Source organism: Podarcis erhardii, assembly GCF_964252035.2.
Source record: "Podarcis erhardii genome assembly, chromosome: 2".
NCBI classification, from domain to species: Eukaryota; Metazoa; Chordata; class Lepidosauria; order Squamata; family Lacertidae; genus Podarcis; species Podarcis erhardii.
Window position 1 is genome coordinate 43,648,592 of NC_138498.1, and position 27,838 is coordinate 43,676,429.

The 27,838-nt window shown below is 45.9% G+C and overlaps 2 protein-coding genes across 4 annotated transcripts; both read left to right on the top strand.

The window, feature by feature from the left end:
• The first annotated feature begins 211 nt into the window (after positions 1–211).
• On the top strand, positions 212–15,634 carry LOC309334847 (asialoglycoprotein receptor 2-like). 2 transcript variants are annotated; one of them, XM_081849441.1, is made up of 6 exons: positions 220–1,041; positions 6,461–6,574; positions 7,454–7,579; positions 13,000–13,145; positions 13,600–13,709; positions 15,408–15,634. In XM_081849441.1, exons 1-6 carry the CDS (start codon positions 939–941, stop codon positions 15,595–15,597), a joined length of 789 nt encoding a protein of 262 aa, XP_081705567.1. In that variant the 5' UTR covers positions 220–938; the 3' UTR covers positions 15,598–15,634. The 2 variants fall into 2 exon arrangements, with proteins under 2 accessions (XP_081705568.1, XP_081705567.1); XM_081849442.1 differs by lacking the exon at positions 6,461–6,574 and having other exon boundaries at positions 212–1,041.
• On the top strand, positions 14,020–27,626 carry LOC309334848 (early activation antigen CD69-like). Of its 2 annotated transcripts, XM_081849444.1 has the most exons (7): positions 14,020–14,736; positions 17,667–17,875; positions 18,429–18,545; positions 19,159–19,284; positions 24,549–24,694; positions 24,847–24,956; positions 25,642–27,626. In XM_081849444.1, the coding sequence occupies exons 2-7, from the start codon at positions 17,758–17,760 to the stop codon at positions 25,808–25,810; spliced, it is 786 nt and encodes a 261-aa protein (XP_081705570.1). In that variant the 5' UTR covers positions 14,020–14,736; positions 17,667–17,757; the 3' UTR covers positions 25,811–27,626. The 2 variants fall into 2 exon arrangements, with proteins under 2 accessions (XP_081705570.1, XP_081705569.1); XM_081849443.1 differs by lacking the exon at positions 14,020–14,736 and having other exon boundaries at positions 17,266–17,875.
• Positions 27,627–27,838: the final 212 nt, after the last annotated feature.

Genomic DNA, 27,838 nt, shown 5'->3' on the forward strand with positions numbered 1-27,838 from the left:
TCCACAACTGTTCCCAGTCAGCAAACATAATGTTATGTCCAACGTCTTGTGCCCATTTAATCATAGCAGATTTCACCGTTTCATCCTGAGTATTCCATTTCAGCAGCAAGTTATACATCTTTGACAAAATCTTAGTTTTGGGTTCTAACAGTTCTGTTTCTAATTTTGATTTTTCCACCTGGAAGCCAATTTTCTTGTCCAAATTGGAACGTAACGAATAACCACTTTTATGCATTCTTACTAAAGCCTACATAGGATTGCAGACTTCTACCAGTGTTAACAGAGTTTTTGCTCATGGTCTTTTGATCTACTGATAAGGGTGCATAGGAGGGCTTTTATTCACCACCAAAAGCTGGAAACTTATCTTGGAACAAATTGAGCTTTTCTTGTAATCAGATGCTGAGTAGGTAGGAGGTGCAACTCATGATACAAATGACTTGATGGTGATTGTAACAACTAAATTGTAAACTGCTTCCATCTAATAAGAGCCACTTCTGAGGAGGTGTTTGGCTTGTGGAAACAGGAACTTAAGTGCAAAGCACATCCATATAGCTTTAGGAGACCACACAACTTTTCTCCCAGCAGAGAAGTGACTGTGTCAGCAGGGACACATTCTGAACCAAAGTAAGGCATGTTACATTTTAAGTGCTACGTAGTTGCAGAACTGCAATGCTTTAAAGTGTCCGCAGCATCGTTGCAAGGGAGGTGCACAAGGGGGGAAAAACAGAACAACAAACTGTGCTTTCCCTTGGCTTTTACCAAGTAAACAAGAAGACTTTCCCCTACCCCAAGCAGCGAGGTGGTGCTGGGGGTGGGCATTTAGGGGCCTGACTCATTTGTGGCTTGCTAGATAGAAGCTGATAGTGACAGAAAGGAAGCACAAGTGGCTGTGTTGCATCTGCCCCAAGAACTCTGACTTGGAGCAGCCTTAACCTACCATGGATGACGGCTATCAGAATGAAGAATACTACAATGACAATGTGTCAGAGAAAATATCCCACACTGAGGAAGTGCACTCGGAGTTTGAACCTACAAAAGCAGGTAACGGGGAGAATGAGAAGAAATTCTCAAAGGGTTGCTCTGGTTCTGTAATAAGGTGTTATGTTCACACAATAATAATAATAAATTTTATTTATATCCCGCCCTCCCCAGCCGAAGCTGGGCTCAGGGCGGCTAACAACACTAAAATAGTGCAACATTCTAAAAACATTATAAAAATTAATTAAAATCAAAATTGATGGCAACCATACTAAAGTTCTTTAAAGATTGCCAAAGGAGGGAGTCAGGCTGTGCCCTGACCAAAGGCCTGGTGGAACAGCTCTGTTTTGCAGGCCCTGCGGAAAGATGTCAAGTCCTGCAGGGCCCTTGTCTCTTGTGACAGAGTGTTCCACCAGGTTGGAGCCGCAGCCGAAAAAGCCCTGGCTCTAGTTGAGGCCAGCCTAACCTCTCTGTGGCCTGGGACCTTCAAGATGTTTTTATTTGAAGACCGTAAGTTCCTCTGTGGGGCATACCAGGAGTGGCGGTCCCGTAGGTACAAGGGTCCTAGGCCGTATAGGGCTTTGAAGGTTAAAACCAGCACCTTAAACCTGATCCTGTACTCCACCGGGAGCCAGTGCAGCTGGTATAGCACTGGATGAATGTAATCTCGCAGCGAAGACCCCGTAAGGAGTCTTGCTGCGGCATTCTGCACCCGCTGGAGTTTCTGGGTCAGTCTCAAGGGCAGCCCCATGTAGAGCGAGTTACAATAATCCAGTCTGGAGGTGACCATTGCGTGGATCACAGTGGCTAGGTCAGGTTGAGAGAGGTAAGGAGCCAACTGCTTAGCTTGGCGGAGATGAAAAAATGCTGCCTTTGTTATAGCTGCAATCTGCGCCTCCATGGAGAGGGAGGTATCGAAGATTACACCCAAACTCTTAACGTACAGTGCTGGCACTAATTGCAGCCCCGCAAGAGATGGGAGTTGCCCCCTCAATCCCATATCGTCCCGTCCCAGCCAGAGGACCTCTGTCTTCGAAGGATTTAACTTCAACCGGCTCCCACGTAACCATCCAGCCACAGCTTCCAAGCATCTGATCAGTGTGTCTGGGGCCGAGTCAGGATGGTCATCCATCAACAGATATAGTTGGGTGTCATCAGCATACTGATGACAGCCCAGCCCAAAACTCCGGACAAGCTGGGCGAGGGGGCGCATAAAGATGTTAAAAAGCATCGGGGAGAGTATCGCACCCTGGGGCACTCCACACACCAAGGAGTGGCGCGATGACAATTCCCCCCCAAGCGTCACCCTCAGTCCCCGACCAGAGAGAAACGAGCGCAGCCATTGAAGGACTGTGCCCTGGATCCCCACGCCGGCAAGGCGGTGGTCCAGGAATTCGTGATCGACCATGCTGAAGGCTGCTGACAGGTCTAGAAGAATCAGCAGCCCCGACCTGCCTCAATCCAGCTGCCTGCGGAGATAATCTGTTAGGGCGACCAGAGCCGTCTCAGTCCCATGACCAGCGCGGAAGCCGGACTTGAATGGATCCAGAGCCGATGTTTCATCCAGAAACCTACCAAGCTGTTCAGCAACCGCTCTCTCAGTCACCTTACCCAGGAATGGAAGATTCAAAACCGGGCGGTAATTGGATAAATCTAAGGGATCTAATGATGTTTTCTTTAAGAGCGGGCGCACCACTGCCTCCTTTAGTTCCCCTGGGAATGTCCCGGTGCCAAGGGACAGATTGATGATATCCCCCAGGGGGACCCGCACCTCGTCTGGACACGCTCTAATCAGCCAAGACGGGCACGGGTCGAGAGGACAAGTGGTGGGCTTTCCAGCTCGGAGGAGTCTGTCCACATCGGCTGGGGATATACGGTCAAAGTGGCCCAATACTGGACCCGAGGACAGTCGAGGGACCTCCAGTTCCTTTATTGTATCCAAATTGGCAGGGAGGTCATGGCGGAGCAACAGGACCTTCTCCGCAAAAAAGCTCGCAAATGCCTCACAGCTGTGTGTCAAATTGTTATTTAAATTTGGCTGTCCTTCAAGGGACGTTAAAGACCGAATTATACTAAATAATTGCGCCGGGTGAGAGCTAGCGGATGAAATGGAGGCCGAGAAGTAGGACTTCTTAGCGGCCTTCACTGCCATCTCATAGGTTTTCAAAAAAACCTAAAAGATGTTCTTGAAGCTCCGTCACGGGCACCCCACCATACTCGCTCTAGCCGTCTGAGGTCCCGCTTCATTTTCCGGAGGTCCTCGGTAAACCAGGGAGCCCGGTTTCTGCGGGGTCGCAGAGGGCGCTTAGGTGCGATCTCATTGATGGCTGCCAGGAGCTGGGTATTCCAGCCCTCAACAGCTCAGTTAATGAGTCGCCAGGGGGAGAAAGGTCCCACAAGGCTTGATAGAATCTATCAGGGTCCATCAGCCTCTGCGGGTGAGCCCAAATCGGCTCGCCACCTAAGCAGGGTGGGGGTGGAACGTCAATCCTGGCTTTCAGAGCGTAGTGATCAGACCATGGCACCTTCATCGAAAGAAACATGATCACATATATACCGACGCCAAAGATCAAATCCAGCGTGTGGCCTGCTTGATGTGTGGGGCCCGGAACAAAGTGGGAGAGCCCTAGTGTCGCCATGGAAGACACCAGGTCCAGAGCCTGTGAGGAGGGAGTGGCATCAGCATGGATGTTGAAGTCCCCCAATACCAATAGGTTAGGGAATTCCAAGGTCCAGCCGGCCACCACCTCCAGCAGGCCTGACAGGGTGGCTGCTGGTGTGCTAGGTGGCCGGTACACCAGCCAGACAGCCCCACACTAGGCCAACACATTCAATGCCGGGGATCGATGGTGATGGTAGAGCCCTGAAAGAACAATCTTCCCGGATTAATAATGCCACCCCTCCCCCCCCGGCCCACAGTCCGCGACTGGTGGAGGACAGAGAAACCCGGGGGCGCCATCTCTTGTAAGGTGACAGTTTCCCCTTCGCGCACCCAGGTCTCCGTCACACAAGCCAGGTCGACCCCCTGTGAGGTGAAGAAATCTCGCAGGGTGGCGGTTTTGTTGCCAATAGACCTGGCATTGCACAACACCAGTGACGGAGGTGAGTAATCCTTGCTCACCCTACCCTCGTCTCTCGGGATGGGGCGCAGATTGGAAGGGGTACGAGCATATCCGTATCTTGATCCTTCGCCTATGACATCTGCCCCCACCGCCATACCTCCCTCGCCCCTCCATGGTATGAATCCCAAGCCTCATACTCGCCTCCATTTACAAAATATAAAAGCAAAACAAACAAACAAAAAAACAATTACACCAAAACAAAACCAATCCCCACCCCACTCAACAACCATCCCACCCCAACCCAAAATAAAACAAAACAAAATAAAAATACATGAATAAAAACCACCGTTTATGGTGGTACAACAAAGTAAAAACTAAAAACACTTTTAAAACACTTTAAAATATATAAAAACATTTTTAACATTTGCTGCAGCAGCACCAGTGTCCTTAAAGTTGTGGCGGTGGTGAATGTGGGCCCCACCCCCTGGTCTGATGGAGTGGGCTTGCAGGGGGAAGAGTCCTCCCCACAAACTCACGGCGAAGCGGCAGCAGCAATGTCCCGAGGCCTCCTTGGAGCCTTATATGCTGAGGTGGAGTATGGGGCCCGCCCCCAAGCCCAAGGTGGAGAATGGGCTTGCAGGGGGAGCGGTCCACCCCAAACCTCACCGGCAAAGCGGCAGCAGCAGAACAACAACAGAACAACAGAAGCAAAACAGAACAACAGAACAACAGAAGCAAAATAAAGGAGGTGCCCTTCCCTAGGGAAGGTGTCTTATTCCGAAGTGAAATTTGCAACTCTATGCACTATGCCATGTAGCCACAGTTCTCCAAGAGCAATAAAATTTCTTGCTGCAGAACTCGGAGGTTATTGTGGAAACATTGTAAGAAACAGTCACATTTTTCACTACAGTTTAGTTAATGTCAGCTGCTTTTTGCTAACGTTTGGCTTGCTGTATAAACTTTCTTAAAATGTATATCTGCTAAAAAGTGTCAGCTCTTATATATCGAAACTTTTTTTCTCAATTTTTAGATACGTGTTCCAAAGGGCTCAATTTACAAGAGTGAGGGCTAGATGGTGGGACCCCTGTCCCACAGTGGGCAAAAGTTAGAAGCAATGTCTATAGGGAGACTACTAGTCAGCAGCCATCAAATTGACTGGAAAAGGAGCAGTTTAGTATATCTGGAATCTCTTGGTACCTGAATTTAAACTGAATTTGGGGAGAAATATTTGCCAAAGTGAAGAGGCTGACCTGAAACATTGGTCAGGACTAGTGATGGGGGTGGGGAAAGAAACTTGATTAAAGCAACCATATTACTAGTTGATTCACGTTCTCCAAGGCTTATGTCTCACTATCCCCCAAAGACATTTACTCAAACCAGGAGGCTCCAGAAGGTAGCCCTAGTATTGCCTATACTAATATGCTCTTAATAAAATGCAATACATAAATGTTATAAATATAGGAAAAAAGGTAAAGGTAAAGGGACCCCTGACCATTAGGTCCAGTCTCAGTCTCAGTCTCAGTCGCAGTCTCAGGCAGTTTTATTGCACATAGCCAAAGGCTGCCGCAATGTACACAGAATTATTTGACAATTAAAAGAAATTATACTGAATTGGTAAAAAAAGACTTAAAACATTTGTATTATTAAAACATTACGTACTCTAAACAAAGTTATAAAAGTACCCCAATGTACAAATAAAAACATTAAACAATAAAATTCATAAGCTAAAATCATCATATGGTCACTAATGTTAAAAACAGTATCAATTAATACAGTGTGCAATTTATACTCAGAGTTTGGTGACAAAGATAGAGCATAGCCTGAGGTAGATAGATGGGATCAAATAAATTCATCTCCTTTACAGTTAACGGCTACCTTGGCTATATAATTTGCTCTAATTTTCCTAGCAGCAGTTGCAAAAAGTGCTACCCCCAGGTCACATACTTATCTGTGTCTGCAAGGAGATATAACATCATGTCAAGTGGGTTCTGGTCAGGGGACCCTGTCATTATAGGTACCAAAAATCTTTTTCTTGCATCATGTGGCCAGCATGGCGAACCAGAGCAGCGCACAGAAACGTTGTTTACCTTCCTGCCGGAGAGGTACCTATTTATCTACTTGCACTTTGACGTGCTTACGAACTGCTAGGTTGGCAGGAGCAGGGACCGAGCAACGGGAGCTCACCCCGTCGCGGGGATTTGAACCGCCAACCTTCTGATCAGCAAGTCCTAGGCTCTGTGGTTTAACCCACAGAAGCCACCAAAAGGGCTATATTCTCATTGGTTTGTGTTACAGTTTCTTACCTGTGCACTGTAGAAAGAGAGGGCTGGATGTGCACCCATTCAGGGTGCAGCAATACCCTTTCATCCAGAAAGTCACAAAGCAGACAGTCTCTTAAAAGTGCTCTTTCCTCTCTGTAGACTCAATGATTTTGGACCAGGGATATGAGAATGCTGAGCCAGAATATGAGTACATCGGGTTTTCTGGCATACAGATGAGAAGGCTACCAGACAACAGAGGGAAAGCAGAGCCAGGTGAAAGCTTCAATGAACTTGACAAATGATATTACGAACTTTTCTAATGTGCTTGGAAAACTCTGGGAATATGCTTGTGCAATATATGAAACTGTCAGGGACTGGGCAGAGGAGGAATGGTGGAGACTGCCTCCCCAGCCTGACTCTTCCAGAGAAGAGGAGGACTGTTTAGAATTACGACAGGGATTTGAGGGAGGTCATATCTCAGAGGCAGATGAGGGGGAAAGTTGAGAAATAATGGGAGAGGAGGAGGAGGAGGAGGAGGAAGTACCAAGAGGGTGACAGCAGATGGACTCAGTGTCTTTAGAAAGCATTCCAGACACACACACCCAGAACCCTTCAAGCCTTGAAAGTAGGAGAGCCAGAGCTCAAAGGCACTTGTCAGCACCTGTAGAGGTGATGAGGATGATGAATAAGGAAGTGGGAGAGATGGGGTGTGTGTGTGTGGAGATTCACTTGGGACAACGCCATTATCCAAGAGGCTGGGTTCTAAAGCCTCTCTCTGTAAGTACTGAATAAAAAGCAGATGGCAAGAACATACCTTGCCTTCTTTATATGTTCTTGGGTAAACCGGCCATGGGAGTTGCTGGCAGCAGCCTGACAGAATCAGACTTTTTCAATTCAAACTGTAATCCCTTAAAATGGGTGGTGAACCTAAAGCCTGGGGGTCAAATGTGGCCCGGCCCTCAGGACACTCACGGAGTCATGGTTCCTCCCCAGGCCACAGTCCCTGCTTTTTAGCATCCTTGATTGCTTTTCCTGGCTGGAATTTGTCCTTGAACTGTGCTAATGCCTCTTGCTTGCCTGCAAGATTTCTAGTTCCTGAAATTTTCTGACGCTCCTACAGCTTCTAGGTGGCTTACTCTTCTTTATTTGCAGCACTGTATACATTTGAGGATGACAAGCGGGGACCTTTCATCAGGAAACCCGTCAGCATCTTCTCACTTCTGCTGCTCTGCTCCCTTATCATGGTGAAAGCTGCTTTCGTGATGACATCTGTTAGATGTAAGTCCATATCTGGAGAAGGCTAAACTTTTTTGGGTTATTACTTATGTGAAGCTTAAAGCATGATGCACGTTTAAAGCATGGCACGCATGCACCCATCTTTTAAATATCTAACACCTCTCAATTCATTTTATTTAAGAAATGCCAATTGCATACAGCCATGTTATGTTTTAAATGTCTAAAAACTCCAACACACACACGATTCCTTTCTTAAAAGTACACAGTGACAACCTGCATTCAGCTACAGAAATCTGAGGACAAAATAGACATAGAATCATAGATCCAGTTACAGATAGGTAGCCGTGTTGGTCTGCCATAGTCAAAACAAAACAAATTCCTTCCAGTAGCACCTTAAAGACCAACTAAGTCAGTTCTTGGTATGAGCTTTCGTGTGCATGCACACTTCTTCAGATACACTGAAACAGAAGTTTCCAGACCCTTCTATATAGTGAGAAGGTGGGGAGGGGTATTACTCAGAAGGGTGGTGGGAATGGGTGATTGGCAGATAGCTGTGATGAGCCTGTTGACGACTCTTAACGACTTCAATAGGTCTTACAGGAAAAAGCAAGGGGTGAAAAGGTGAAAAATGGCTTTGTCATGTATAATGAGATAAGAATCCAAGGTCTTTGTTCAGACCAGGTTTCTCCATGGTTTTGAGTTTGGTGATAAGTTGTAATTCAGCAGCTTCTCTTTCCAGTCTATTTCTGAAATTCCTTTGTAGTAAAACAGCTACTTTGAGATCTTGTATAGAATGTCCTGGGAAATTGAAATGTTCTCCTACTGGTTTCTCTGTCTTGTGATTCCTGATGTCCGATTTATGTCCGTTTATTCTTTGGCGTAAGGTCTGGCCTGTTTGTCCAATATAGAGAGCTGAAGGACACTGTTGGCATTTTATGGCATACACAATGTTAGACGATGAGCAATTAAATAGTCCCGAGATGGTATGTGTGATGTTGTTGGGGCCAGTAATGGTGTTGTCCGGGTGTATGTGGCAGCAAAGTTGGCATCTGGGTTTATTGCAGGCTCTGGTGCCAGTGTCTGTGTTAGGTCTGGTTGTAGTATTATTGTGGGTTAGGAGTTGTTTAAGACTGGGTGGCTGTCTGTAGGCAATGAAAGGTCTTCCTCCCAGAGCTTGAGAAAGAGAACTGTCATTGTCCAGGAGAGGTTGTAGATCTCTGATGATGCGTTGTACTGTTTTAACTTGGGAGCTGTATGTGATGACTAGAGGTGTTCTGTTATTTTCTTTTTTGGGTCTGTCTTGCAGCAAGTTCTCTCTGGGTATCAGTCTGGCTCTGTTGATCTGTTGTCTAACTTCATCTGTTGGGTATTTTAGTTCTAAAAAGGTTTGCTGTAGATCTCTTAGGTGAGAGTCTCTGTCTGTAGAATTGGAACAGATGCGGCTGTAACGTAGTGCCTGGCTATATACAATGGACTGTTTGGTATGTTTGGGATGGTAGCTAGAGGCATGTAGATATGTTTGTCGGTCAGTTGGTTTACGGTATAAGGTGGTGTCTATGTGCCCATCCTGTATTTTTATAGTAGTGTCCAAAAAATGTATTTCTTGCATAGATTGATTCATTGTTAGGTTGATTGTGGGGTGAAAATCATTGAATTTCTGGTGGAAGGTGTCCAGGGTCTGTTGACCATGTGTCCAGATGATAAAAATATCGTCAATGTATCGCAGGTACAAGAGAGGTTTGAGTGGGTAGGAGTTTAGGAAACGTTGTTCTAAATCTGCCATGAAGATGTTGGCATACTGTGGGGCCATGCGGGTGCCCATTGCTGTGCCGCTGATCTGAAGGAACAGGTCATCACCGAATTTGAAGTTGTTGTGGGTAAGGACAAATTGGCAGAGTTTGGTGGCAAAGTCCGCTGTGGTTTTATCTGAAATGGTGTTCCTTATAGCTTGTAAACCATCGTTGTGTGGGATGTTGGTATACAGAGATTCCACATCCATAGTAGCTAGTATAGTATTGTTGGGAAGATTATTTAAAGATTGTATTTTCCTCAGAAAATCTGTGGTGTCACGTACATAGCTGGGAGCACTGATGGCATATGGTTTCAGAACAGAGTCCATATAACCGGAGACACCCACTGTAATAGTGCCAATACCTGAAATGATGGGGCGTCCTGGATTTCCTGGTTTGTGTATTTTAGGTAGAAGATAGAAAGTTCCTAGTCGAGGTTCTGTTGGTGTGTTAGTGAGGATCTGTTCTTGGATGTGTGGGGGTAGCTCCTTAACAATCTTGTTCAGTTCTTTTTTGTATTCTTGTGTGGGGTCTGAGTCCAATTTTATGTAAAAGGCGGTATTGGAAAGTTGTCTGTGAGCCTCCTGAATGTAGTCAGTTTTGTTCATGATGACGACAGCTCCACCTTTGTCCGCTTCTTTAATTATAATGTCTGGGTTGTTTCTGAGATTATCTATGGCTCTCCTTTCAGCATGGTTTAGATTTTGTTGTAAGCGATGGTGTTTTCTGGTCACATCTGTCACAAACTCTGCCAATTTGTCCTTACCCACAACAACTTCAAATTCGGTGATGACCTGTTCCTTCAGATCAGCGGCACAGCAATGGGCACCCGCATGGCCCCACAGTATGCCAACATCTTCATGGCAGATTTAGAACAACGTTTCCTAAACTCCTACCCACTCAAACCTCTCTTGTACCTGCAATACATTGACGATATTTTTATCATCTGGACACATGGTCAACAGACCCTGGACACCTTCCACCAGAAATTCAATGATTTTCACCCCACAATCAACCTAACAATGAATCAATCTATGCAAGAAATACATTTTTTGGACACTACTATAAAAATACAGGATGGGCACATAGACACCACCTTATACCGTAAACCAACTGACCGACAAACATATCTACATGCCTCTAGCTACCATCCCAAACATACCAAACAGTCCATTGTATATAGCCAGGCACTACGTTACAGCCGCATCTGTTCCAATTCTACAGACAGAGACTCTCACCTAAGAGATCTACAGCAAACCTTTTTAGAACTAAAATACCCAACAGATGAAGTTAGACAACAGATCAACAGAGCCAGACTGATACCCAGAGAGAACTTGCTGCAAGACAGACCCAAAAAAGAAAATAACAGAACACCTCTAGTCATCACATACAGCTCCCAAGTTAAAACAGTACAACGCATCATCAGAGATCTACAACCTCTCCTGGACAATGACAGTTCTCTTTCTCAAGCTCTGGGAGGAAGACCTTTCATTGCCTACAGACAGCCACCCAGTCTTAAACAACTCCTAACCCACAATAATACTACAACCAGACCTAACACGGACACTGGCACCAGAGCCTGCAATAAACCCAGATGCCAACTTTGCTGCCACATACACCCGGACAACACCATTACTGGCCCCAACAACATCACACATACCATCTCGGGACTATTTAATTGCTCATCGTCTAACATTGTGTATGCCATAAAATGCCAACAGTGTCCTTCAGCTCTCTATATTGGACAAACAGGCCAGACCTTACGCCAAAGAATAAACGGACATAAATCGGACATCAGGAATCACAAGACAGAGAAACCAGTAGGAGAACATTTCAATCTCCCAGGACATTCTATACAAGATCTCAAAGTAGCTGTTTTACTACAAAGGAATTTCAGAAATAGACTGGAAAGAGAAGCTGCTGAATTACAACTTATCACCAAACTCAAAACCATGGAGAAACCTGGTCTGAACAAAGACCTTGGATTCTTATCTCATTATACATGACAAAGCCATTTTTCACCTTTTCACCCCTTGCTTTTTCCTGTAAGACCTATTGAAGTCGTTAAGAGTCGTCAACAGGCTCATCACAGCTATCTGCCAATCACCCATTCCCACCACCCTTCTGAGTAATACCCCTCCCCACCTTCTCACTATATAGAAGGGTCTGGAAACTTCTGTTTCAGTGTATCTGAAGAAGTGTGCATGCACACGAAAGCTCATACCAAGAACTGACTTAGTTGGTCTTTAAGGTGCTACTGGAAGGAATTTGTTTTGTTATAGAATCATAGAGTGATTGAAGGCCTCAGGCCACCTCCCATAGAATCATAGAGTGAATGAAGGCCTCTGGCCACCTCCTTCTACTCAACTCAGGACATCCAGAGTTAGAACATCCATAGCAGATGACTCTCCAGCCTCTAACTGAAGACCTACAATGGGGGAGAGCCCACCACCGCCCTTGGAAGCTGGTTCCACTGCCAAACTACTCTTACCATCCAGAATGTTTTCCTGTTGTTCAGCCAAAACCTTTCCTCCTGTAACTTCAGCTCACTAGATCTGGTCCCGCTTGCTGAGGCAGAAGAAAATGAGCTTCTGTGTGACAGCCCTTCAGGTATTGGAAGAGTGCCACATTTTCCCCACCAATCCCCCAAATTAACTAAATCAAACCAGGATGAATATACCCAGTTCTTAGTTTACACCTTCCTTTCTTCCTTTATTTATTTATTTTCCACATCCCTAAATACAGTAATACCTCGTGTTACAGACGCTTCAGGTTACAGACTCCGCTAACCCAGAAATAGTACCTCAGGTTAAGAACTTTGCTTCAGGATGAGAACAAATCGTGCTCTGGCGGCGCGGTGGCAGCGGGAGGCCCCATTAGCTAAAGTGATACCTCAGGTTAAGAACAGTTTCAGGTTAAGAACGGACCTCCAGAATGAATCAAGTTCTTAACCTGAGGTACCACTGTATCTTCATTAGCCAGTGGTCCTCACTGAACCCATTTTATTGTCTCTATAGCCTTCTTGGACATGGTTATCCAGATGAGGTCTGACTAGTGCAGAATAAAGTGGGATTATGAATTCCCATGACTTGGAAACTATAGGCCTGTTAATGAGGCTGAAGATTGCCTTAGCCTCCCCCCCCCTTTTTTTTTTTTTGCAGCTGAATCACACTGTTGAAATGCATCAGTTTAAAATCATTGCTGATTAGCTGATACTTACTGCAACTCACTTCACAATATATGAGAAAATCAGAAATCCTATCTGGAGGGTTGTAAGAACCCCAGAACAGTGTGCAGGGGGAGGAGAGGGGAGATTTTTCTACCTGGTAAGCTGAAATACTTGCACTGATGTCTTTACTGACTTCTTCCTCATTATGGTGAAAGTTGTGAGGAAAGCGGCACACCATCTTAAGGTCAGTGGGGTATGTGGGTTGAATGGGAAACCTAAATACCCCTTTTGGATTTCCAAAAGGGAGCAGGTCCCCATGTCTCTGCTGTCACACTATCATGTGATTAACTATCATATGATTAAAAACTCCTAGATATTGTATCATTTGCTGAATGTTCATGTAGTATGTGACACCAGTCATAGAAATATCGGATGAATGACCAGTGGAACATTTTGGATGCACTTGCTGTGGGATATATTGTTTAAGGCTCCTTATCTTGCAGGCTGTTCAGTGTGTTCAGATGAATGGGTAGCATTTCAGGAGAAATGCTATTTCTTTCCCATAAAAACAGGAAATTGGGGTGAGGTCAGAAGCTTCTGCCGATGGCTGGGTGCAGATCTGATGATAATTGACAACAAAATGGAACAGGTGAGTCTCTCCTGTCCTGACTCTCTCATCTAAGATGTGGAGATTCAGAGACTGTTGCATAGGACACCCTCTCCTTGCTAGGCAGAAATTACTGCAAGCAGGCAAACAACAGATGGCAGAGAACTGCTTTCCCATAAAAGCCAGTCCTATGCCCTGATCTGAAGTTGAGACTTAAGTATAGACAGGAGAGAAATTGGATTGAGTTCACACTTTCCGAAACAATATGTGAACCAAATTCACACTTCCCGAAACAATATGTGAACCAAAGTGCTGTCATCCTTTAAGATTTGCATTTCTCTGAATTTTGCAATGCAATCCTTGTAATGTGTACAAAACTATATACTAGGATAAACAGTGTATGTAAACGAATATATTACCGAAAAGAACATGCAAAAGTGCTTGGCAAAAATATTGGGCAGCAGGTAAAGAGTAATTCTGTTTTCATTTTGTCTAGGACTTTCTAATTTATAAAATGGATTCCACGAAGAATCTGTGGATTGGCTTGCGTTATGCAGAGGGTGTACCAGGGTGGCAATGGGTGGATGGTACAGAGTTGACCTTTGAGTGAGTAGAATTCCTCAATGCATCATCCTTTATCAATGCATTATCCTTTATTAGAGAGCCAGTGTGGTGTAGTGGTTAAGAGCGGTAGTCTCGTAATCTGGGGAACCGGGTTCGCGTCTCCGCTCCTCCACATGCAGCTGCTGGGTGACCTTGGGCCAGTCACACTTCTCTGAAGTCTCTCAGCCCCACTCACCTCACAGAGTGTTTGTTGTGGGGGAGGAAGGGAAAGGAGAATGTTAGCCGCTTTGAGACTCCTTAAAGGGAGTGAAAGGCGGGATATCAAATCCAAACTCTTCTTCTTCTTCTTCTTCTTTACACAATGAGACTGAGGCTCAGAAAGCTTTAAGAATTTCAGCAGTAAAAATTTGGAAGTGCGTTTCCCATAATACGGACAGGAAACAACATATTCACACCAAACCAAACCTTTAAAGCACTCTTATACTTTATCAGTCATGGATTCACCCAGAGAATCCTGGGAGTTGTGGTGTATTAAGTGTCTCCTAACAGCTGTCAGCACCCATGGCAAAGAATTAAATGTAGGGTGTTGATGTGACCAGTGTATATATGGTCCGTATGGAGGTGGATGTTACATGGAGTGCCAGCTTGGCTAAAAGCCTCCTATGTTAATTCTCCTTCTTCCATCAGGTGTGAAGAGATAAAAATGGGACTGGGCCAGTATCCCTGTGCTGTATGTGGTGCTTTGATCAGCTGATTGTCAGGGTTTTAGTGTCCAACAATGGGTCATATGATGTCATTGTGATGCCAGGTGATTGACAGGTGTCCAGCCTTACCCACCTGTCACACTTGGCCTGTGGGTGGAGGAGATAAGGATTCAACCCCCAAGTTATATCCTATTCCTCACCCCTGGTCTTTAATCTAAACAGCAGCTATTTGTATTTATTAGATTTTATAGGTGGTAGATAAAAGCATGAAGGGCATAGCAGGAAACTTGGATGGAGAAGGAAGAATATAGATCCTGCTGCCACCAGAGCCATTGAAGTAAACAGTACTTCAATATAAATGACAAGTATGTTTGATGTTTGATCTGGGACTGGCTGTGTGAAAGCAGAACCATCCTCTTTGGTCAATGTGATGTTCTCTTCTTCACATGCACCACAATCTTAGGCATCTTTATTTAGAAGTCAGTACCACTGTGTTTGGACGCGGGTGGCGCTGTGGGTTAAACCACAGAGCCTAGGACTTGCCAATCAGAAGGTCGGCGGTTTGAATCCCCGCAACGGGGTGAGCTCCCATTGCTCGGTCCCTGCTCCTGTCAACCTAGCAGTTCGAAAACACATCAAAAGTGCAAGTAGATAAATAGGTACCGCTCCGGCGGGAAGGTAAACGGCGTTTCCGTGCACTGCTCTGGTTCACCAGAAGCGGCTTAGTCATGCTGGCCACATGACCTGGAAGCTGTACGCTGGCTCCCTCGGCCAATAAAGTGAGATGAGCGCTGCAACCCCAAAGTTGGTCGCGACTGGACCTAATGATCAGGGGTCCCTTTACCTTTACCACTGTGTTTAAGGGAGATTTCCTCCTGGGCAAAGTGCTCCTAGGATTGCAGTCACCTGCAGTTGATCCTGCTGCTCAGAATCTGCAGAAAATTTGAGGCCAGCAGCTGTTTCTTTCCCAACTTCAAGCTCTGTCCCCTCTCATCACCCTGCTGGTATGTGACTCACGCTGTTCTATCTTTTTCAGAAACTGGGAGACGCCAGATAACATTCAACTTACCGACAAATATAATTATAAGACCCATTGTGTTCTTACTTCAGATGAAGCCTCAAAGGGCAAGTGGAACAACATTCCCTGTGATAAGCTCCATCTATCTGTCTGTGAGAGGGACAAGGAGGTGACCTGCGTTCTGCGGTCTCCACTTTCACCCCACTGAAATGATTTGCTTTATTTTTATTCCATAGAAACAATTTTTTAAAAAAGATAATTGTACAAAGCAAATACAGAAGAAAAGCAAAAGCAACTTGTAGCAAGGCATACACCAGTCAAACAGATGTGTCACTGCTGTGAAAACGCGTGCTCTATTCCTAACAGTATTTCATGAATTGTTTCCATTGTATTAAAAATCAACAACTGCAAGGTGAGACAACCAACCAAGTATTCCCCAAAGCTTGGGTTAAAAGGTGTGTCTTGTTAGAATCCTAGATACCAATTCAAATACTAATTAGACTCAGGCATGCTGTTTCTTTGAGGCTGGTTATCCCACAAACTGCCTCTCAAGCAAATGTAGCAATTGCATGCACAATTAACGACCCACTCAGAGTCCCATCTTGACTTGAAGGTTTTCAGAACTGTCTCTTGGTAGTGGCTTGGTCAGAATATCAGCTGTCATTTCTTTGGTTTGACAATACACCACAATTCAACATGTCTGTCTTGTATTACCTAATGCACATGGTAGTTTTTAACCCTAATGTGTTTAGTTCTTGCATGTAGCTTTTCTTTGTGATAATTTCAAACAGCTTTAATTGTGCTCCATCAACTGAACAGGTTTCTGCATACACAACCCAAAGCCCATAGTTAGTTGGTCAGTTAAGACCAGTTCTCTACATACCTCAGTTGTACCTATATACTCTCTTTCTTAGAAAAAGCTGGTAGCTATGCATGGCTCCCAGCTCAACAAAATATACATGCAAGTAAATTTTCCTAGCTAGGAGATTTACACAGCCTGCATGTCTTTGTTAACACAAAGACCGCATGATCCTTTTGTAATGAAACCACATTCTTTTCCTTTTAAATTGTTTGAAACCATTTTTCTTCTTTATTTTTACTTCTGATGGACAGAGACTTGTTTACTCTAACTACTGAAACTTTGTAAGTAAAATCTTTATTTATTTACAAAACAAGGTGTCTGTGATTTATTCTAGCCTACGTATTTTTGTGGGGACCATTGGTTTAAATGTGGATGAAGGCAGATGCAGAATCTAACTGAGTTTTAATGTGCTTTGTAGCAATCGGCCTATCTCTGCGAGGAGAGAGGAAGAATCTCTTCCCCAAACTTCTATTTCCAACATCACATCTTAGTATGCCATTTAAATATAAGCAGATGGTGCCATGCACACATCTAAAAGGTAGGGATTCCAATAGTCAAGAGGTCACCACAGAGAAGGCTCTGTTGCATACCACTGTCCCAGAGAGCACCCTAAAATTACAAACTTACCCTTTCTAGAGGAGTGCCCATCCCAATACACAAGGAGGCTCACTTCCTAGACTCAACAACTTGGCACACATTTATCTTCCTCTTCCAACTAGCTTTATCCAAGTTTTCATCTGTATTAAAACTATTTAAACTACTTGTATGTATGCAATTGTTTTTCATTGTTTTATATATGAAGCTGTTTTTTCCTGTTTCCTGTTTTGTGGTTGCAATTGTTTTATAACTGCATGTATTAATTTTGCAAACCACCCTGACACCTAGCAGAACAGAGATCTGATAAATAAAATGGACCTCTGTCTTGTCTGGATTTGATTTCAGTTTATAGGACCACCCACCCCACCCCCGCACACACCCACACCCAGCCCATTGTTGAACAAATAATACAAAGAATACAGATGAAATTACTTTTCCAGAAAAATGCTGTGCACAGATGGAGTGTGCGTCTTGCTAGTGTTAGGGCAAATGAAAATTTTGGCAGATACCTGGGTGATCAACCTTCTTTCAGACATCTACAGACATTTCTTATGATAATTTGAACCTTTGTTTTGCGGTCCCTTTCTTTTCTCAAATAACATGAAGCCTGATCACTTGCTCTTTCATTAAGAGCCCACTCATAGTTGTCTGAACCTTTTGTAACGAATCAGCTTCAGTCTCTTTCACAGTTCAGCTATAATTAGCTAGGACCATCCCATCCTGCTTTGCTACATTCAGCCATGACAGTTGCACTCCCCTTCCTGAGCATTAGGAGTGGGGCAAGCGCCTGACATTTCTGTGGTTTGTTAGATAGAAAGGAAGCTGATAGTGATAGACAGCAAGCACAAGCATCCGGTTACTGAGCTTAGCTGCTCTGAGAGGCATTCGAGGAGAAGAATCAAACCCATCATGGATGACGGCTATCAGAATGAAGACTATTGGAATGAAGATTACCAGAATGACATTCTTTCAGACAAATTTTCTCAGAATGCTGAAGTTTCCTCAGAGTCAGAACCTGGAAGCGCAGGTAAATCAGGGTGGCAGTGGAAGGAAGCAGGAAGGGAGGAGAACGGGAAATTCTCAAAAGGCTGTTCTAGTTCTGCTGCTGTTGTGTCCACATCACATATAAAACACACAATTCCCTATGTGAGTGTTCTAACAAGGTTATCATTCCTAACTGTAATTCTCCTCTATACTCATTACTCCTCTATACTCTAGTAATTCTCCTCTATACTCTATACTCATTAGGACTAGATCATGCTGCCACAGTTATCCAGTCTTGGGAGGCTGTTTAGTAAGACTGCAATAAACAGTCACAGTTGCTGCAGCAGTTGCAGCATGGTCACATTAACATGTTAGCCTCTTACTTGCTATCAGCACAAGCATTCTTAATATTTACATTTGCTAATAAGCTTCTTTTGCCCCAGTTTTGGCTCTTTGAATGATATACTATTCCAGAATGAGTGACAAAGCTGGACATGCCCAATTCCAGTGGGTAGCAAGACCATGAAATCTGGAAAGTCACAACGGAGAGCCAAGTAGGCAATCTCTTTAAAAAACAACACCTTTTCTGTCTCTAGAATCAGTGGTTTTGGACCAGCAAGGATATAAGAATGCTGCGCAGGAATATGAGTATATCAGGTTTTCTGGCATCCGGCTGAGAAGGCTACCAGAGAAGGGAGAGGAAAGAGAACCAGGTGAAAAGAATTAACATACCTCCACAAATGGCACAAATAAATGTTTTTAGTCTCTCTATTGTACTGCAGTCTGAAGAGGAGCACAAATAATATCCCCCTTCCTCATTAGACTTTAAAAAGCCTTTGTTGCCCAATTCAGACACCAGTTACACTGTTCATCTACTTCCCTGTCCCGCTTTCGGCTCTGATGTATTGGAGGACCACATGAACATTGTTGTTGTTCTCATTCCTTCCGTTTCCAAAATTCAAAGGAGCCTCATGTAGCTAAAATGGCACCATCCACACACAAGAGGGAGGTATCAGAAGCTTTGGGGAAACCTCAAGGTTTTCCAGAAGGACAAAAAATATTTTGAAACCCAGAATGAGCATGCTCAGTAGGCATGGAACGCTTGCTGTATTTTGGCAGGGGGGAAGAGGGAAACCTGGATGGAAGGGAGACTAGCCAATCCCTCTTCCCTGTGAATCCTGGGAATTGTAGCTCTCTGAAGAGAACCCTTAACAAACCAAAGAGGCCATGATTCTCTGAGGGAAGCCTTCTTTATTCTCAACAGTCCTGCTCCTGAAATCCTGTGGTCCTCCTTGAGCTTCCAGGTTTATTCTTCTTAATTTGCAGCACTGTTTACATTTGAGGACGGCAAGTGGGGACCCTTTGGCAGGAAACCCTTCATGATCTTCTCAGTTCTGTTGCTCTGCTCCTTGATCATAACAACGGCTACTCTCATAATGGCATGTCTTAGATGTAAGTTCAGATCTGAAGAAGGTAAAATCTTTTGGGTATTACTTCTGTGTAGTTCCACCTGCCCCACCCCACCCCCAGAAGTACATAGTGCTGAAGGAGGAAGTAGAGAGAGCGACACTCTGTCCCACTTCCTCTTTCAGCTCTATGTATTCAGCTGTATGCATTCCTCTTTTAGCTTATATGTATTGTTGCACACCACTCCAGTCTCCGAGAAGTGCCTGGATTCCAGGGGTTTCAGATGTTTCCTTCTGGAAATGAGGCACAGCAGAGACTGTGGTGTCTTTATGATATATTTACCCATATATGCAACCTGAGCCTAAGATGGAGGGGTTCACAGTATCAACACCCCAAAAAGTTCTTGCTTCTCCCATAGCTGCAGCCTTGGATTGAAGCAGAAATCAACTATGGCCCACTTTCTGCCTTTCCAGCCTGCAGCTTTTTCTCCAGCTTCTAGTTCACATTGCAGCAAACTCTGCCCTCAAACTCAGGCTTTGCCCTTCTATCTATCTGAGAGCTGAAGGAGGAGCCCTCCCATTTGCCATTGGACACAGAGCCCTCTTTCCTTTATTCTCTTAATGGCCCATCACCTTTCTTTTATTATCTGAATGGCCCCTCACCCAGGCAATTAGCCTGACTTGATTAAATTCTAAAATTTGCTGGATCCAGTGAATAAAGAGGTCTGGCAACCACAAACTAATAACATTGTTTTTCAAGGCTCAAATCAGCAGCTGAAAAGAAAGAAAACTGACAAGAGAGAATATGAGGGAAAGGAGGAGCAGTTTGAGAGACTAGGGGGAGGAAAATGGAGTCCCTGTGAGGAGGCAGGGTGAGAACAAAGACAGAGATCAAGAGGGACACACAGAGAGGAGGGGGATTGAAATATACTCAGAGTCGCAAAGTGATTTCATGCTCTTTATTCAGCTCATAGTGGTGAGGAGGAATGAATGGAAGTCCCCTCAAAGTATCTGCCTTATATACATTATTTACACAATGGGCTGCACATGATTGGCTAATTCCGGAATTGTACTGTAAACCAATCAGGTTGTGGATTCACTTCAATCTGGAGCATGATTGGGTGGTTCCTGCCAACCAATCATACTGCTGCATTGTTCTAGGACCAATCAGACTGCTGCATTCTGAATCCTATTGTTCTAGGACCAATCAGACTGCTGCCTTTTGGATCCTATTGTTCTAGGACCAATCAGACTGCTGCAGTTTGGATCCTATTCGACTCAGTACATAACACCCCTCCCCTCTAAGTTCCAGTCCTGCCCGGGAGGTCGCATTCATAGTCCTCAAGGTACGCTGGCGGCCTACGTGTGCGTTGCGGCCTGGGGTGTTCCCTGGTCCGGGGTTCTGGTTCTGGCTCGTGTTCCAAGGATGCTGGCTGTGATGGGGCTGTTTGGTCTGGCGCAACCGGCTCGCTCAGTCGTGGTTCTGGTTCCGGTGTCCTTTCGGCCTCCCGGGACCTCTCTGTATTTACTGGTTCTGCCTCTCCTGCTGGCCCCTGCTGCTCTATGGGCCTCACTGCCCCACTGTTCCCCTGGGACTCCTCTGACCTGTCCTCCTCCTCCTGGTTTTCTCCCGGGAATCGTCGCCGTATCTGGTCACAGTGGCGGCGCCAGCATTGCCCCCCATCCGTTAGCACCTCGTACGACACGGGGCCAGTGACCCTGGTGACTGTGGCGGGTACCCATGCAGGGCCTGCCCCAAAATTCTTTGCGTACACTGGGTCCTGGGCCTCGAAGGTCCGGGGGTTCCTGCCTTCCCCCACCCCTACCTCATCCTGAGCTCTATCGGGGTGAAGGCGGTCCAATCTGATTGCAAGGCGCCGACCCATTAGTAGTTCAGCGGGGCTCCGGCCAGTCGTTGAGCTGGGGGTGCTGTGCTGTGCTAGCAGGAATGTGGCAAGGCGGTACTCCCAATCCCCTTGCGTCATGCGGCGAAGGGTGTCCTTGGTGGTCCGCACCATGCGTTCTGCTTGGCCATTGGTGGCAGGGTGGAATGGCGCCGAACGGATGTGGCGGATGGCGTTCTGCGCTGTGAAGGTTTGGAATTCTCCTGACGTAAATGCAGTCCCGTTGTCTGAGACGAGAGTGTCAGGGAGCCCGTGCGTTGCAAACAGCCTGCGTAGTACCCGGATGGCTGCGGATGTAGAAGTGGATGGTACCAGTGCGACTTCCAGCCATTTGGTGTAGGAGTCCACCACTATGAATAATGTTTTCCCCTGAAAGGGGCCAGCGAAGTCCACATGCAGGCGTGACCATGGTGCTCGGGCAGACTCCCAGGACTGGACTGGGGCCCTTGGGGATCTGGGCGGGATTCTTGGCAGGCCTGGCAGTGTTTGACCCAGGCCTCTATCTCTCCGTCGATCCCCGGCCACCACACATAACTCCTGGCAAGGGCCTTCATTCTTACTACCCCTGGGTGTGTCTCGTGTAGGGCTGTGAGGACCCTTTTGCGGAGGGGCTGGGGAACAACGACCCTGCTTCCCCATAACAGGCACCCCTTGTGGGCCGACAGTTCATGTTTGCGGGTTGTGTAGCTGGCGAATTCTGGCCCGGGGCTGCTGCTGGGCCATCCCCTCCACACCCAGTCCAGGACCCGGGAGATGACCCTATCTTTCTTGGAATGGTGTGCAACTTCTTGTGCCTGAATGGGGCGGTCGGGAAGCAGCTCCAGGCTCATAACCTCTTGTGCAGGTGCCGGGTCGGGGCCTGTTTCTGGTAGTGGTAGCCTGCTGAGGGCGTCCGCATGGCCCATCGCCTTCCCAGGGCGGTGAATCAGTGCATACTGGTAGCTGGCAAGGAAAATTGACCACCTGAGGACACGAGGAGACAGCACTTGGGGGGTCTGCTTTTCGGGGGCAAACAAGCCAAGCAACGGTTTGTGGTCAGTCACCACGGTGAAGGGCCGCCCATACAAGAAATCATGGAATTTTTTTACTCCCTTCACGATTGCCAGGCCCTCCTTGTCGATTTGTGAGTAGTTCCGCTCGGTTGCGTTGAGTGTCTGGGAAAAGTATGCCACCGGTACCTCTCTTCCATCTGGGAGTTGGTGTCCCAGGACAGCGCCAATGCCATAGGGTGAGGCGTCGCATGCTAGCACCACCGGCAGCCTCTCGTCGAAGTGTGCCAAGACCGAGTTTGAGACAAGCAAGTCCTTGACTGCCTGGAATGCGGCCTCCTGGCGATGGCCCCACACCCAAGGGGCCCGCTTGTCCAGGAGTCTGTGTAGGGGCTCCGCTACCGCCGCCTTGTGGGGAAGGAAGGAATGGTAAAAGTTCAATAGTCCCAAGAAGGCCTGAAGTTCAGTCTTGTTCCTGGGCGCTGGGGCATCACAAATGGCCCGTACCTTGTCCCCAGTCGGGTGGACCCCTTCTGCGTCCACCATGAATCCCAGAAAGTCCACCTGGGGCACTCCTAGTAGACATTTTTCCCGCTTTACCTTGAGACCCGCTGTCTGGAAACGGTGCAGAACGGTGCGGAGGCGGTCCTCAAACTCCTCTGGTGTGGGCCCGGCAATCAACACATCATCGAAGAAGGGGGTGACGCCAGGAATCCCTTTAAGGAGAGAGTCCATTAGATTCTGGAATATGCCTGGTGCCACGCTGACACCGAATTGCAGCCGCTTTACCCTGAATGCTCCTCTGTGCGTCACAATCGTCTGTGCCTCTGCTGTTGCCTCATCTACTGGCAGCTGTTGATATGCTTGGGCCAAGTCCAGCTTGCCAAAAATTTTCGACCCAGCCAGGGTGGCAAGGACATGGCTGACCACTGGCACTGGGTATGCATGGGCCGTGAGGGCCTTGTTTATGGTACATTTGTAGTCTGCGCAGATGCGGACTGAGCCATTAGGCTTGACAGGTGTGACGATTGGGGTTTCCCAGGGGGCATTAGGTACCGGTTCCAGCACTCCTTGCTCCACGAGCCGGTCCAATTCCTCGTCTATACGGGGTTTCAGAGCGAACGGGACCCGGCGGGCCTTGAGCCTGACTGGTCGTACTGCGGGGTCAAGCTGTAGAGCAATGGGGGGGCCCGTATACTGTCCCAATTTCCCCAGGGGCTTGCCGCTTTGCGTAGAAGGCATTTCGACGAGCCACCACTGAGGGCTGTGGCGAAAAGTGCCCCTTCAGCTGTTCCATTATTGTTTTGTATGGAACAGTAGCGACGTCTTCAGGCGCAAGGAGAGCCCGGGCGATTTCAAATGTCTCCTCTCCGCAGACGCTGAAGAATATTGCCCTCTTCTTGGCGTCTTCATCATCGGTGACCCCTTTGGCTTCTAGGAGGAAGGTGAAACGGGAGGCGTACGCTTCCCAGTCTCCAGATGCTGGGTTGAACGGCGAGAAGTTGCTGTCAGTTGCCATTCTGAGTTCCTTGTGTCCCGGAGCTGAAGCCTGGATACACGGTGCGAGGCAGCGGTGCGGCAGGTGGCGGTGCTGCGGTGCTGTGTGTGGCAGTCAGCTCAGCGGGATCCCATCCTCGTCGCCAGTGAAATATACTCGGAGTCGCAAAGTGATTTCATGCTCTTTATTCAGCTCATAGTGGTGAGGAGGAATGAATGGAAGTCCCCTCAAAGTATCTGCCTTATATACATTATTTACACAATGGGCTGCACATGATTGGCTAATTCCGGAATTGTACTGTAAACCAATCAGGTTGTGGATTCACTTCAATCTGGAGCATGATTGGGTGGTTCCTGCCAACCAATCATACTGCTGCATTGTTCTAGGACCAATCAGACTGCTGCATTCTGAATCCTATTGTTCTAGGACCAATCAGACTGCTGCCTTTTGGATCCTATTGTTCTAGGACCAATCAGACTGCTGCAGTTTGGATCCTATTCGACTCAGTACATAACAGGGATGGAATGCTGGAGCAAGAGAGATGAGAAGTCTCTCTCTCTCTCTCTCTCTCTCTCTCACACACACACACACACACACACACACACACACGAACTGGTAAAAGAGATCCTCTTGGAATTACATTTTCTTTCACATATCTCCCCAGCACACACAGCCAAAGTCAAATCACAGATCACATCTTTCTCCGTTAACTGAACCCAGATTTTTATGGTTCGCCCTTAGGTGATGATATTTCACACACACACCATCTGGATAAGGCAAAGGGACTGGTTTTGAAATGTGTGTTTATTGGCAATTATGATAGTGTATGACTCCAGGCACAATAACATCCTTTGACCAGCAAAACATCTAAGATATATTCATGCTGGGTAGCATTAATCAACATTTCCATATATTGCAGGCTTTCCAAAGTGTGCAGATGACTGGTATAAGTTTCAGGAAAAATGCTACTACTATTCCACAGAAAAAATGCAACAGAATACAGCTAGAAGTTTCTGCCAAGCCCTAGGTGCAGATCTAATAGTGATTGACAGTGAAAATGAACAGGTAATTCTATCTAAGGAATAAATAAAATATAATTGAGTGTGTTACTTTCACTAATATATTCATTTCTATGAACACTTGCCTAATATGTGCAGTTTTGCAAATATTATGTGGCTAGACAACTGCAAATTCATGTTATTTTCATTTTCTATGAGGACTTTCTGAAAGATGAACTGCCAATAAGCGAGAACACTTGGATTGGACTGACTTACATAGAGGCCGAAAGAAAGTGGATGTGGCAAGACTTCAAAAATCATTCCTACACGTGAGTAGCATTATTGAGTTGAAAATTCTCTACCATATCATAGCACTGATTTGCAATGACTCCTTGTCCACCCCTGTTTACTATGTGCATTAGCTACAGTTAGATCTGCTCCCTAGTGCTTATAGTGCACTAGCAATGACTCCCCCCTCCAAACTTGACAGCTAAAGCTGAACCATTTTCCTCCTCTGAGTACCTCTCCTCTTAGAATATGATAGCAGATCTTCCCAAACTCTCCAAAGGTCAGATTCATGTACTTTTCCATACAGCAGTCAGAAAACACAGGTTGTAAACCTGGACTTTGTTTCAGTGGTGAAAGTTTCTAAATTATTGGTATAGGAACACAAGAATGGCTTGTAAGATCAATCAGCTCAGACCTCTTTACACACTGAGTTTCTCAGATAAACTGGAGGGGAACAGCAATGGGCTTGATTCCCTCCTTACCAAAGTGCGGGAGAATGACCTAGCTAAGCCTGACAGGGCAGCTTTCTCTCTGTCTGTGGCATTAACCCATTCATGCATTAATTAGACTTAAGCATGTTGGTTATATGAGACTAGTTATCCCACACAAAAAAGTTGAGGCCAGCATTTGCTTACCACCCCTGCTCCCAAGTTCATGATCCTGCCCCATATACTGAATTCCCCTGATAGCATGCAATTCAGACAAATTTGTGTTTCTCATTTTCAGAAACTGGGATGGAAGGACAGAACCAATCAGTTCCCGATGCTGTGTGATTTTGGACCCCAAGTATGAATTAAAATGGAAGAGCACCGAGTGCCTAAGACGCTTGGGCTTCATTTGTGAAAAGAGCAGGCATATTGTCTGTGCCCTGCAGTCCCCATTCTTACCTCATTGAAACTTGGCTAATTTGTGTACGTGTACAAGCAGAATTGATTCATAGGAGTGTTTTTTTAAAGGTTGCAAGAACTTGCAGGGTTAGAACAATGTCTTTCTGGTCCTCTAGACTGTGAGTCAAAAGCCAGTCAGGAAATAAGCCTGGCTGAATGTACATGGTGTCATGGGGAGGAATGAAGCACATGGGTTTCCCTCAGCATGTCCCTCTCCATGCCTCTGCCCTGGTTTTTGGAGCCAGCAGTGACCAGTTTGATGCCACCAGCAAGGCTCTCCCTGCTATCTGTCTCCAAGATCTGTATTTCGAAGTATACCTCCCCTAAACACGGCTGTCCAATTTAATGGTTATGCCTGGTCAAACTGGGCCCGTGCACAGGTATTTCTTTACATTTTATTATCATTAAAGGAATACCTAGGAAGGGTGCGAGAGCCAAATCCTACCAGCATATTCCACCATAGGCAAAACAGACATCCTTCTGTGATGAATGCAGATTCCTGCAAAAGACCCCCGTTGGATCTGTCACTGGTAAAGAAAAGCCAGTCTAGGAAATCTTCTTGCCTGCTCTCCTCCCTCCCTCCCTCCTATCCTATGCTCGCCGCTTTCAGCAGAGGGTGGCTTTCTGAATACACCATGATGTCACCTAAGCATTTTGCAATTATTAAAAACGTCGGAGAAGGTTCAAAAAGGCTTCCCCCCTCCTTGAGCTTTGAAATGGAAAAGATTCTGTCCAGTTTCAGGTAGCTTAAATAATGTTGTCGGCTCCTGTGGAGGCAGCTAGCGGAGGGAAGAATCAGCTCCATTTCCCTTCACTCTGAATTTATGTTTACATGTTGTAGCTTTCAGTTCCTGTCCATATTCATTCAATACAAATCTGCTGTTGTGTAAAACATCTGTATTAAAAACATTTTAAGCAAGCAACTGTAGCAGGACCCCCCCCCCATCATTCAGTTTCTACAAACTTCACACACACTCACACACACTACATACACTACGCTTCTGTTATAAATTCATAGAAAATCAACCATACATCGGATTTGCACTGTTCCACTTTGATTTTACTCCATGAAGGAAAGACTACAAAATGGGGAAGGTTTGATACAGGCCACCATAATCCCTTGAGCATACCAGCACATCCACAGGAGCCCTGGCCAGTTGCTATGCCAACCCTGATGGTCTCAGACAGAAGACCATCAACAACACAACGGACTGCATACACGAGTGGATTCAACATGGACTATAACAAAAGAACAGTGATTGGATTCCCCCTCAGGGGGCAGGAAACTGCGACTACCTTTTGTCTTCTGAAAATGACTCATGGGGAAGGGGGAGAAGGGAACCAGCCAGGTGACAGGACACTCAGGTTACCACCACCACCCCTCCCTCAACCCCTCCTTTCTGTGATGTAGGCATGATGTTTCTGGGGCTGGGCTTGACCTACAGGATGGGAATTTCAAAAGTTTTTATAAGGCCTTACACACCATTTTTCTGTGTCTTTCCTCTCTCCTGCAAGTGAGCGGAGCACCCTGTTGCAACAGTTCAATAAAGGCCAAGCCTACAGGCTGCTGATTTGCTCCAATTTACTCTGGTTGGTGTCTTTACTTTTTGTCCAAGGGAGCCCTCGGATTTTTCCGGTAACACAATTAAAAGACTGATTTAAGACCTGCAAATGTGCTTACATTCCCATGTCTCCTAAGTCCCAATTCCGGTATTAGTATTACTACAGGTAGTAGTAATAGTACTAGTAGTAATACTAATACTAATAATACTAATTACCCCTAAACATTTTGTGAATCTAAGTTTGACCTCATTAAGAGCAGTATTTCAATATGAGCAGGAAAATGAGAGTACCCCTAAACATTTTTTTTAGAAAAAAGCACTAGTAAAATGTAGTCATTTAAAATACATGGCTTGTCCTTCTACAGTTAATGTGTATGTATTTTTCAGACGTTTGGGCGTGCCTAACAGTATCAGGCCATCTAGTCTAGCATCCTGTTTTGAACTGAAGCCTATTTTATCCGTCTCCAGCATCTA